The 13,432-nt window shown below is 40.8% G+C and overlaps 1 protein-coding gene across 1 annotated transcript; it reads left to right on the forward strand.

Moving 5' to 3' along the window:
- Window positions 1-1,464: 1,464 nt before the first annotated feature.
- Window positions 1,465-10,709, forward strand: LOC122733875 (eukaryotic translation initiation factor 4E-binding protein 1-like). Its single transcript, XM_043974599.1, has 3 exons — window positions 1,465-1,609; window positions 10,147-10,493; window positions 10,635-10,709. The coding sequence occupies exons 1-3, from the start codon at window positions 1,465-1,467 to the stop codon at window positions 10,707-10,709; spliced, it is 567 nt and encodes a 188-aa protein (XP_043830534.1).
- The last annotated feature ends 2,723 nt before the right edge of the window (window positions 10,710-13,432 follow it).

Genomic DNA, 13,432 nt, shown 5'->3' on the forward strand with positions numbered 1-13,432 from the left:
CCTCAGGTTCTGTGTGGTGGAGAGGGACTGAGGTTGCCTCAGTGGATGAGAGTTTTCATCCTGAGCTGAGGTGGTGGCAGACAGAGGCTCCACACTATCTTTTTACCAGGCCTCTCCCCAAAGGTGCTGAGTTCACTGATCCTGAGCTTGGCATCAGGAAGACCTGGGTTCCTGTCCCTCCTCAGCCCCTTTTTACTTGTTCAGCCTTGAGCAGGCTGCTTAACCCCAGTGAGCCAGAGTTTCCTTATCTCTGAAATGGGCTAACAAAGGAGCCCACATCGCAGAACTGGTATGAGGAATCTAATGAGGTCACATAGATTAAAAAATGGTAATTAGCATATTCATTAAAAAAGATCACCCAGTTTATATTATTGGCAGCAATGGTGTGATGGGAGGCTTCTGCTCCCGGAGTGTTGTTTTCCTTGGCTCACACTGGTTCACTGCACTAGAAATCAGCATCCCAGCCTGATTTCAGGAATTAGAGGTTACATGTGCATGGTATGTTATGATTACAAAGAACTTTCCTTTCCCATTTAAACCTTTAGATGCAGATTGAACCATACTATTTCTGTTGGGTTTTTTTGTTGTTGTTTTTCTTTTTTGAGGTTTTTCCTTTTTGCTCTGATTCTTCTTTTTTTGTTCCTTTTTTTTTTTTGGTGAGGCAATTGGGGCTGACTTGCTCAGGGTCACACAGCTAGTAAGTGTCAAGTGTCTGAGTCCTCCTGAATCCAAGGCTTTATCCACTGCACCACCTAGCTGGCCCCTATTCTGATTCTTCTTTCACAGCATGACTAATGCAGAAAGATGTTTAATGTGATTGTACATATATAACCAATATCAGATTACTTGCTGTCTTGGGGGGGGGAGGGGGATGGGGGGAGGGAGGAAGAAAGATTTGAAACTAGAAAACTTATAAAACAAATGTTGAAAACTATCTCTACATGTAACTGGAAAATAATAAAATACTTTTATGGAAAAAAAGAAAGTATGAGTGGCTCCTAGAGGCCAAATACCTTTCCTAAGGTCACACAACTGGGAAGCAGCCAAGGATATACAAGAATCCACATCTATGGATTCCAAGTATGGGGTGGAAATCTGGCATCAGATTTCCCAAAGTGGTCTCAGATACCAGCCTGCCTGAGAGGAAGATCTGAGCATCAGTAGCAAAGCTGGTATGATGAGAGACCAGGAGAAAAGCCAGGAAACTGAATAGCTGTTTTGTCTTCAACTAGGACCAACATTTGCTTTAAAAAGAGCTGAAAGCCCAGTGAGAAGTTTTCAGTGGGTAAGTTGAATGCGTTTGGCCTGCCTTTCAGTGCTATCATGCAGGCCCATAGGACCCCATGAAAAGTAAAGGAGAAAGAAAAGAAACCTTTCACACCCTGTCTTAAGGAAGAAAAGGGAAAACATATTATAACAAATGCAGAGGAAAGGGGTAGGGCTGGGGGAACTTGGAAGAACACAATGGTTTGGACAAAGCCAGTAAATGTTCTTTCTCAGTGCTTGAAATCAAAGGACTTTTTCTTTGTTCTTGCAGTTGGCTCACCTGGTAGGATTTTGACAGTGTCCAGCTTCTATTATACCATATTGCAGGATGTGATAGTAGCAGGTAAAGGTTGGTGCTGGGGGTGGGGGGTTGTCCTGTGAAATTCCCCAGTGAAAAAGGTTGCATGGCCCTGGTGGAGACAGGCAAAAAGGTGTAATAATCATGAGCTCCAGTACTGACATGCTTTACTCTAGGTTATGTTATCTTCAACAGACAAAACTTAAGGGTAGTATTCTCTGTAGTGCATTTGAATCCTTGTTTTTGGACAGTTCCCATTCTTTTAATAACACATACATCATTAGGTTTTATTTACACATACATGTGTGCATACATACACATGCATACACACACACATACATGTGTGCATACATACACATGCATACACACATACATACACATATAAATGGTGTAGACCAAAAATCACAAGAGGGTTTCAATTTTTAATAACTCATTTTTTGTTTTTATTTACAATACCATAGCATCGCATACAATATATATATATTTAATTAATTTACATTACATGTGAAAACTCAAATCTCTTTAAATGGTAGGAAATAAAGAAAAATAATTTTTAAAAATAATTTTTAAAAAGATATTAAAACACTGAGACTTTTGGCCCACCCTGTGTGTGGTATATATACATATATATGTGTGTGTGTAATTGATTAGACATCAAATAATAAAAAATGAAAGGTAGAACAAATGGTAAGGCTCACTATGCCTTCATTTGCAAACACCTTTCGGTCTTTAAAATACTTTAGTAAGCAAAAAGGGTGGCCATCTACTGAAAGGTGCTTTCTTGTTTTTGATGTCAGAAGACAATCTAATTGTCTTCTAGCAACAACTATTTAGTAATTTTGGTGCAATTAAGCCAAAAGTAAGTTGTCCAGAATCTAGAGATACCTCACATCAATCCTGTTGTGGTTCATCTAACTTACTGCATGATTGTAAAGGGAGTAGCAAGTTGAGACTCCCATTAAGAAGTCTACTTCCTATTGCCAGCTCTGGGGAGGGATGCAGCAATAGGAAAGCTTCATTAGGGACTCTTTTATCCTGGCATCTTTAAGAGTATTGCATCGGGGGCAGCTAGGTGGCGCAGTGGATAGAGCACCGGCCCTGGAGTCAGGAGTACCTGAGTTCAAATCCGGCCTCAGACACTTAACACTTACTAGCTGTGTAACCCCAATTGCCTCACTAAAAACAAAAAAAACCAAGAGTATTGCATCCAAATACCAATTTGTTGTCCCTGGTCCAAGTTGTTACTTTGATCCCTCCATGATGGCATGGTTTTCCAGGGTTGAGGAATAACTGAGAGAAATCTGGGTTTGTCTCCCTCTTTTTTTCAGCCCTCAGAATATAATCAAGTTTCTGTGGGATGATTTTCATAGTAACTGCTTCCTCCTCACCCCACCCCTGCATCTCTCTCATTTCTCTTTCCATTCTTTCCTCCCTCTCTCTAAATCTTTCTTCTACTTTCTCTTCAAAATCCCTTTTGAGAGCTTCTATGGCCTGAGACTAGTTCGTATTTTTCTTGGAAGCATGGATGGAGGAGCCCTGAGGTTGTTATCCTTTTCTGAGGGTGCACCTTGATCTTCCTTGTTGCTGAAGAAACTTTCTATAGTTCTCAACTTTCTTTGCTTGCTCATCTTGCCATCTTTTACTTGACTTTTAACTCCCCACTGGGGGGTCCTGCTTCTAGGCTACACTACTGTCCCCAGCTTCAGAGGGTCCCAGGTGTTTTGGTTTTAGGGAGGGTAGGTTTTCTCTCACCTGGCCTGTTCTCTGGTCTGAAGATAACCTCAAGCCAACTTGCTAGTTAACCAGACAGCAGAGTGCTATGGTGGTTCTTGGCTTTGATGAGCCTGAACCCCTCCCCCACTTGGGTCTCCTGTTGCTCAGGATTTCTTCCTGGTTCTCCACTGGAGTGGGATAGCTGAATTCCTCCTTAGGTCCCGCAGACACCCCTGCACTTCCCCCCCCCCAACACCCCAGTCAGTCGTTCAGCCCTCTCATCTGAGCATAAGCTTAGTTCCATAAGATGCAGGTGCCACAGCTGTTTTTGGAGTAATTGCATCAGGACCTCCGTCTTTCTTCCGCCTCCCCCTCCTGCCCCCCTTAAATAACTTTCCAAGGGTGATACCAATAAGTAAGGCAGATTTTGAACTCAGTTCTTCCTGCCTCAAGGGCCCACTATGAAATCCTCCTCCAATCAAGCAATCCAGTTAGAATTGAGGTTCAGCATAACAGAAAGCTCATATCTAAATTATCATCCTAAATGAGGATTACAGGTGCTGGGAGTCACTTTTTGTACAGACAAAACATTTCTAATTCTGATGAACCACTTAGTGATAATACTAATGTTTCAAATGTTCATAGTTTCAATCTTGGAAACCATTTCAGACAACTAGTGTTAACACTCAGAATTGTGTATATACTAGAATATTTTATTGATATTTTGTGTCCAGTGATTGGTGTGTTAGGATTCTTCCTACATAGCCATCATTTGCAATATCAAATTTGATAAGTTACTTTTTCACTGTTTGGAATGTGGAGATATAATTCACTTCTCATCCACCCAGTTTCAGCTAGTACATTACTTCTCAGGAATATGGGCCTCATGTGACTATATTGAAGAATTCAATATTCAAATGTAAATGGAGCAAGACCCCCTAATTCAAAGCAAATGTGTCCTTTAATAAAGGACACTTTCATTTGCCTTTAAAATCTCCTCTTTCCAAAATAAGGTCATAAGAAAATGCCCAGAGCAGTAAAATCTCCTCTTTCCAATCCTCAAGAAGAGTTTAGCAGGGCTACATACTACTAAGAAGGAATATGGCTAACTAGAATGGAATAGAACTTAACAACAGTCTCCAGAGGGCTCTAATCAATTCTTTACTTCCTGATGGAAAAAGGAGTAGAAGGTCTTCTTGACATTTTTTTCTTTTATTGGAGGATGGAGTAACAAGGAATTCCACAACTATTTACCATCTCTATGGACAGTGGTGGGTTGAAAGCATGGTCCCCTTACCTGTTGGTTAGAAAAGCAGCAATTCTCTCTCTCTCTCTCTCTCTCTCTCTCTCTCTCTCTCTCTCTCTCTCTCTGTGTGTGTGTGTGTGTGTGTTTTTGTGTACTGTCTTTGTTATATGCTAGGAAATGTGATGTTTAAATGTGCCCCCCCCCAGTTTTTTGGGGGAAACTAGCTAAGATTTACTGATAAAGTGAGCAAGAGTTTAGGCTTTTAAGTATTTATTAAAGAGTAAAGACAACACATGGAGTACCATAACAACAAGAAAAGCCTATCTACTTTCCTCTCTCTCTCTCTCTCTCTCTCTCTCTCTCTCTCTCTCTCTCTCTGCCACCAACCCGAAGTCTCAGGCATGAAAAGGGCCGATTGAGGGCCTTCCTACTTCCTGTCCTTCAAGCTGATTGGTTGAGGGTGGTCTCCTGTTGATGTTGTAGTCCACAGCCTCTGAGAACAACACCCCACTCAGGGCCAGCCAGGTGTGGTCTCAATTTAATCAACCTTAAGTAGGTTCTCAGTCAGTCTCTCAGTCTCACCCAATTCAATCAATTCCAAATCAATCTTTAGGTAGGGGCCCCTGTGTGTCTGGCAAATGCCATTATTTTATCACCAAAGTAGACCCATCTGGGCTTAAGAAAAAGTAATATGTTTTCATCCTCATGATTGTATGATACTGTTAATTATATTCTCAATTTATCTAAGTCATTTTGATGGTTTTATATATTCATTACTGACATGTAATTCATAGTTCTCATTAAATCTCATTCAACATTGTGTCTTTATGAATTGTGTCTTATACTTGGTTCAGCCTACCAATTATCCTAATCTCAGCTGCACTGGCCTTTAATAGATTTAGCTATTTTCATGTCATTAATGGTAGTTAGTAATGGCAAGAAGTAATTACTTGGGGGCAGCTAGGTGGTGCACTGGACCTGGATTCAGGAGGACCTGAGTTCAAATCCAGCCTCAGACACTTGACACTTACTAGCTGTGTGACCCTGGGCAAGTCACTTAAACCTCATTTCCCCTGCCCCCAAAAAAGTAATTACTTTTCCTTATGTCTTTCCTCTGTCCTTAAAATGTCAGTCAATATTAAAAGCCTGTTTATTCTTAAGATTACTTTATTGTCTTAAAAACCTGAAGTTATCTTCTCCCTGAATGCAAAAAAGTGGCATATCTGTCCTTCATTAAGTATAGAGAGGTGGACTGGACCTATTTGTGCTTTGGAGGTGGCCTACAGTACAAAATTATGACTGAACATGAGGAATAAAGAATGAAGGGAGCTGAAGATGTCTCTGTTCATGTGCAAATTTTAATCTTTATAAAACATCTTAAATACTTGAATCAAACATTGTCATTGTCTCTGCCCTTTGAAATTGGCTTGGGGGGGTGGAGGAAGGGGAAGTGATTGTTAAGGTCCCTTATGGCTCAAATCTATGACTCAACAATCCTAAAACAGGATTTCTTGACCTTTTTTCTGTTGTAGATCCTTTTGACAATCTGATAAAATCTATGGGGTCTAATAATTGAAATGAATGCTAAATTTCAGGTAAAGGTTAATAAAAATAAAGGTGTATTTTTCCCCACCCAAGAGGTCTATAGATCCCAGGCTAAGAACCCCTATCCCAGAATAAAGGGACAAGGAGATTTTACTACAAGGGTAGAATTTATAGTCACTTTCAATATTTGAAAAAGTGGGCAGAAATCAACAACAAATACCATCTAGTAGTGACCTATGAGGAATACCCATGCAGGGCATTGTTAACTTCTTTGCTGCAAGGTGGGGAATGACTGGCTAGAGAAAAAAAATTCCTCCCCATATACAGCTCTCCCAGCTACCGGTGGAGGAAGTGACACCTGCAGGAAACACACGGAGTTAAGGAACAAGCATGGCAGCAAACATTAAGGAAGTACATGTGGCCAGGACACAAATGCACTCTGGATGACTGACACTTTTGATACTGTAGAGCCCCAAGGTTCTCTAGGAATGCCATTGGCTAAGCTTTTTTTGATGAACAGACTAGATTTAGCTCCTGGGGACAATCAAGCCAAATCGATAGCCCCTTCCTCATGAGGCCATCTACTAGGTGAAGATGAGCAGAGAGGAACACAGCAGTAGAGCAGATGAGCAGAGAGTAGTACAGAAGAGAATACAACAGAGCAGAAGACTCCAGCACAGTAAGCTTTCTAAACTAAGATTTCTAAAGCAGCTTAGCTTTGCTGCCATGCTTGTTCCTTAACTCCATGTGTTTCCTGCAGGTGTCACTTCCTCCACTGGTAGCTGGGAGAGCTGTATATGGGGAGGAATTTTTCCTTTTAGATTATTTTTCTATTCTGTCTTTTGCTTTGAATGTTGCATTTGAATGAATGCTTTTATGCTTTTATGTTCTGGTTGGTTGGTAAGAAACATCAATGGCAGATTGGGAATTCTGGTTACCTTATGGATGGTTAACCTCACTCACAGCATGAGATAATCATGCAAGAGGCCTACCTGTTGGGGAGGGGAGGATCAATATAGAGGCTATACACTCTTTATTTTAAAGGAAATTTGTTTTTGTTTTTGTTTTTTTGTTTTGGTGAGACAATTGGGGTAAAGTGACTTGCCCAGGGTCACACAACCAGTGAGTGTTAAGTGTCTGAGGTCAAATTTGAACTCAGGTCCTCCTGACTCCAGGGCTGGTGCTCTATCCACTGTGCCACCTAGCTGCCCCAAAGGAAAATATTTAAAAGTTTTTTGTTCTCTTATCTTGACAGTCCCAAACACTTAAAATAGTTGGTAAAAATAGTCAAGAATTGGCATGCAATATTTTTCATGCAAAAAGTTTCTCCTTGGGTTGCTAGTTTAATAAAACCTTAACAGTGATGGCAAGCTTGGGAGCTTACTATTGCATGCTTGTTCTCTCTGGTTATTTCTGAAACATTGTTTGGCTAACTCAGTTTTATGTGGGGCTGCATTGAACTGTTCACCAGAGAGTCCTATAGCCCCTTCAGCCTTATTTGGAGATACCAACTTTCTGCTGATCACCCACTGAAATGAATACAAAACTTTTACTACCCTGATTATTCAGGAGCTACTCAAGCTCTGAGTTTTTATGGAAAAACTCAACCAGTATTTCACTAGAAGTAAATAAGCTTTAAAAAGTTATAAAAACATACCCTAAAGAATACTTTAGAAATAGAAGATTACAAAAGGGAATGAGCTACTGGTTGAGGGGGTAGGTATATTTTGCTTTCTATGATTTTCAAGCAGGATAAAAATGTTTTCCATAGAAGACTTAAAAACTCTTTTCAAGGTTTAAGGTTCTGTCTGAGGAGGAAGGATTTCAAATTCTATACTCTTGAGTTCAGCCCTTCCATGCATATCTGCAACAATCAGAGATACGATAGAGAAAAAACTATAGGAACCTGAGAAAAACAAATGATCCATCCAGACCAGAAGTCTCTCCAACAAGGAGAAGTCTCTCCAACAAGGTTTGTTGCTCTCCATGATTATACCATAATTATACCTGCAGTGATTTAACAAATGACTACAGGTCTAGTATCTGCTGTTATAAAAAATATGTGGGAGTTGTAAGACTTGTTAGAAGTGGTACTTGTTTACTACCATTCCTATAAAAATGTCCATTCTCATGCCTCATTGTTTTGTGAAAGTGACCCTGGATTTTCAAAGGCTGTCCCAGTAGGACCCAAGCTTTAAACAAGGTGGGCTTCAGAACTATTAGGTCTTTTTCCCAAAGAGATCATAAAACAGGGAAAAGGACCCTCATGTACAAAAATATTTATAGCTTCTCTTTTTGTGGTTCCAAGGAATTGGAAATTGAGGGGATGCCCATCAACTGGGGAATATGGGGAATATGAATGTAATGGAATACTATTGAGCTGTAAGAAACGATGAGCAGGAGGAGTTCAGAGAAACCTGGAAGGACTTGCATGAACTGAGAGGAACAGAAACAGGAGAACATTGTACATAGTATCAACAACATTGTGTGTTGATCAACTGTGATAGACTTGATTCTTCTCAGCAATACAATGGTTCCAAAGGACACATGATGAAAAATGCTCTCCAAATCCAGGAATAAAAAGAACTGTGGAATCTAGATGCAGATTGAACCATACTATTTCTATTGTTTTTGTTGTTGTTTTTTCTTTTTTGAGTTTTTTTTCTTTTTTACTCTGATTTTTCTTTCACAGCATGACTAATCCAGAAATATGTTTAATGTGATTGTACATAACCTATATCAGATTACTTGCTGTTTTAGGGACGGGGGAGGGAGGGGAGGGAGGGAGAAAAATTTGAAACTAGAAATCTTATAAAAACAAATGTTGAAAACTATCTCTACATGTAACTGGAAAATAATAAAATACTTTTATGGAAAAAAGAAAGGCTTATCAGACCAGCTAGGTGGCACAGTGCACCTGCCCTGGAGTCTGGAGGACTTTAGATCAAATCTAGCCTCAGACACTAGATACTTACTAGCTGTGTGACCCTGGGCACCTGATTGTGTTGCACAAAAATAAACAAACAAATGGATTATAAACAGAAGAGTGGCCACTGAGGGATGATTTTTTTAACACAGAAATTCACCAAGATTATCTATAAGGCACAAAGGAGTTGTAATCCATATCAGTGGAAGGATCCCTACACTGGAGAAATTGCAATTATTGGAAATATTGAAATAAATGTAATATACATTGAAATCTATTGAACTATTCACCAGAGAATCCAATAAGCCCTGTCAGCCTTATTTGGAGAGACCAACTTTCTACTGATCACCCACTGAAATGAATACAAAGCTTTTACTATATAGTACTATCATGATTATTCAGTGGCTATTATTCAGGGCATAGGTAAGGGATCATACAACCTGTGAGATGATCATAGGCTTATAGCTGGTCCTTTAGGTCAACTGATGTTCAAAGGGCTGAAGTGACTTGTACAAGTGGCAAAGACAGAATTTGAACCCAGATCTTATGACTGAAAATTCAGTTTCTCTGATCTATAGTGTGTGTTTTCATGTCTCCAGGCATTTAGCAGGTTTGTCAGTCAACAAGCATTTATTATTCAATTCAATACATACTGATCAAGCACATAGCATGTGCCAGACATGGTGCTAAGTGACTGGTCTACAAAAAGAGAATAGATGGTCCCTGCCTTCAAGGAACTTATGATGTAATGGATTTATTAATTTATTTATTAAGCACTTAGCATGTGCCAAGCAGGATGATAAGTGATAGGGATACAAAGAAAGGCAAAAATAGCAAACAACAACAACAACATTCATTCTTGTTCAGTCATTTTAGGTTGTGTCAGATTCTCTGTGACTCCATTTGGGGTTTTCTTGTCAAAGATATTAGAGTGGTTTGCCATTTTCTTCTCTAATTCATTTTACAGATGAGGAAACTGAGGCAAACAGTGACTTGCCCAGGGTCAAGTGTCTGAGGTTGGATTTAAACTCACGAAGATGAGTCTTCCTGATTCCAGGCTCATGGCACCACCTGGATGCCTTTGCATCAGCTATATCGAGAATGTATCTCTATCTTCAATTCATAGAATCCTTCTCTTCCTTTAAAATGTAGTTCAAGGTGGGAGCGAAGCAGATCCCGCCGCACCCGGGGTCCGCGTCTGCAGCGAGGCCGAGATCACGTCTGCGGAAGGGAGCTGCAGCCAGACGCCGAACCGGGCCATCCCGGCCACCCTTTGGGTGGTGCTCAGAGACAGTTCGCAGCTGCCACCTGGGGATTACAACACCACTCCGGGAGGTACGCTCTTCAGCACCACCCCCGGAGGTACCAGGATCATATACGACCGAAATTTTTTGAAGGAATGTCATAATTCTCCTGTGGCCAAAACACCTCCCCGGGATCTGCCCACCATTTCTGGGGTCACCAGCCCCTTTGGTGATGAACCTGCTACTGAAATGAACCCGATGGGGCAGCTAGGTGGTGCAGTGGATAAAGCACTGGATTCAGGAGGACCTGAGTTCAAATCAGACCTCAGACACTTGACCCTGGTCAAGCCACTTAACCCTCATTGTTCCACCAAAAAGAAAAAGAAAAGAAATGAACCCCAACCACTACCCAACAGCCATAAGGATAAGCCAGGAAGCCATGAGGAGTCACAACTTGAGATGGACATTTAAAGGGGCAGCCACCAGCATTGAGCAGTGGCCCCCAAAACCCACAGATCCCGTTCAGGAGAGGACACACACTGGTCAAGCCTTATAGGAGTTGGTTGGCCCCCTCCCCCAGAGCCAACACCAGCAGATACTTCCAGTAATGCCTAGGAGCTGCCCTTCCCAAGGGAAGTGCTACAGTAATCACCCCCTGCTTCAGAGGGGCAAAATCAGGGGCAGGAAGAGCCTAGTTCTTCAGGTCTCATCTTGAATGGATGTGTCCACCCCTTTCAAGTTTGTGCAGGAATGTCCCCTCTAGAGAAGAAATAAAAGCTGGTCAGCCAACTCTAGACCCAGGGCCAAGAGCTGGAAAAAAAAAATGTAGCTCCACACACTTACACCTTACTTACAGTTCTCTGACACATTTAATCTCTCTTCTCCATGCCTTTCCCCTAACTGGAAAAGCTTTATCCCCTCACCTTTGCCTCATTTCCCCTGACCTCCTTTAAGACTCAGCTCAAATCCCACTGATTCCAAGACACCTTTTCTGGTCACCTAGTTATTCTTGTCTTTTCCTACATTGTAGGAACTGAAAAAAAAAATACTTGTTGACTGATTCTTTCAACCAACAGCTGAATTATTGAAAAATGTTGAAAAATAAAATATTGACTAAAACAGCTAGGTATTGTACCAAGGACAAAGACAAAAATGGAAAAGTCTCTGACCTTAAGAAACTTTCGTTCTTCTGGGGAATATGATGTATAATAATAAGAAGACAAAATAATTCGAATAGAGGGTTTAACTAGGTCTCTTCTAATTCAGTTTCATTGCTAAGTCACTGTTAACAAAAGTTGAAATATTGTGAACAAAAAAAGGTACTATAGGCCTGGAGAATGTGGGAGAAGGGCATAAAGCAAGGGGAATGTGTTAGGAACTATGCTAAGCACTTACATTTAATCCTATTTCACAGTTGAGGGAACTGAGGCAGTCAGAGATTAAATGATTTACCCAGGGTCATTCAGCTGTTGAGTGCCCAAGGTTTCTTTTGACCTCAGGTCTTCTGATTCCAGAACTCCATCCACTTCGCAATGTTCCTATTTTCAAAAGAGAGAAGAGAATGGATTCAGCAAACTATAAGCCTGTGAGATGGACTTCAGTTCCTGGGAAAATTCTAGAATGTATTGTTAAAGAAATAGTCAGTGAATGTTTAGAAAAGGAAGTAGTGATTACAAAGAATCATCCAGGATTTCTCAAGAACAGGTCATGCCAGATTAAATTCAAATCCTTTTTTGACAAGGTTATTAAACTGGCAGATTAAAGGAATATTATGAATAATGCTAGATTTTAGCAAAATATCTGATAAATCACCTAATGTTATTCCTATAGAAGATCCCAAGCTAGCTGATAGTTGGCATGTGGAATTTTAAAGAGGTCACTGTTCATTCACTGTCATCTTGAAAGGATGTCTTAAATGAAGTGGCCCATGGAGGTGCAGTTGATCTTGTGCTATTTAACATTTTTACCAATGACCAGTTAATAATGTAAGGACAGAGGGCATGCTTATCATATTTGTAGATGACACAAAACTAGGAGAGACAGCAACTTGTGAGAAAATAATGGGATTTGGCAGACGCCCAGGGGCCCCACTTGAAGACTGATTTGGAATTGATTGAATTGGGTGAGACTGACTGAGAACCTAAATTGAGACTACACCTGGCCAGCCCTGAGTGGGGTGTTGTTCTCAGAGGCTGTGGACTAAAACATCAACAGGAGACCACCCTCAACCAATCAGCTTGAAGGACCTCCCCTTCCAGAGGAGGGGGACAGGAAGTAGGAAGTGAGGCTGGCTTCTTGTCTCTGGTCTTTTTGGTTCCAAAAACCTTGGGTTGGTGGCATAAAGGAAAGGAAAAGGAGGCCAATCTGAACCTGAAGGGAGATCGGCTTTTCTTTCTGTACTTTCTGTAATCCATGTGTTCTCTCTTTATTCTTAATGCCAAAAACTGGTGCTGATGTTTCTAGCTTATAAGTAAACCTTAGCTAGTTCTCCCCCCATACTGGGTGACCACACATTAGATTTTAAAGTTCACAGGCTAACATCACGGATGATGTCAGGATTCAAAGCAATCTTGATAGCCTAGAAAGTTGGGCTGAATCAAATAAGATGAAATTTAATAGGAACAAATATAAAGTCTAACACTTTGGTTCAAGAAGTCAGCTTCACTGATAGGGGAGTCCTGGTTAAATAGTAGTTTGTCTGGGGGCAGCTAGGTGGTGCAGTGGATAGAGCACTGGCCCTGGAGTCAGGAGTACCTGAGTTCAAATCCGGCCTCGGACACTTAACACTTACTAGTTGTGTGACCCTGGGCAAGTCACTTAACCCCAATTGCCTCACTAAAAAAAAAAAAAAAGTAGTTTGTCTGAAAAATTTCTGGGGGCTTTAGTGTATTGCAAGTTTAATTTTAGAGACTGCTGTGGCAGTCATGAAAATAATGGTATCTAGTTACACTACAAAAGACAAAGCTTCCAGAAATAAAGTGGTGCTAGTCCTACTGGATTCTGACTGGGTTAAACCAGACATAGATTTGTGCATTTTGTTCTGGACACTACACTTTAGGAAGAACCTTAATAAGCTGGAGATCATTCAGAGGAGGGCAACTGGAATGGTGAAGGCCCTTGAGTTCATGCCACATGAGAACTGGCTGATGGAAATGGGGGTTTTGAGCCTGGAGCATAAAAAGGCTCAGTAGGGA

The sequence above is a fragment of the Dromiciops gliroides genome, chromosome X (assembly GCF_019393635.1).
Source record: "Dromiciops gliroides isolate mDroGli1 chromosome X, mDroGli1.pri, whole genome shotgun sequence".
NCBI lineage: Eukaryota > Metazoa > Chordata > Mammalia > Microbiotheria > Microbiotheriidae > Dromiciops > Dromiciops gliroides.

Excerpts from the sequence above, each read along its gene's own strand:
- LOC122733875 (XM_043974599.1), top strand. The coding sequence starts at position 1,465 with ATGGTTTGGACAAAGCCAGTAAATGTTCTTTCTCAGTGCTTGAAATCA. Across the intron at positions 1,610-10,146 it reads GCAGGATGTGATAGTAGCAG|TTCAAGGTGGGAGCGAAGCA; the intron begins GTAAAGGTTGGT and ends TTTAAAATGTAG. Across the intron at positions 10,494-10,634 it reads AACCTGCTACTGAAATGAAC|CCCCAACCACTACCCAACAG; the intron begins CCGATGGGGCAG and ends AAAAGAAATGAA.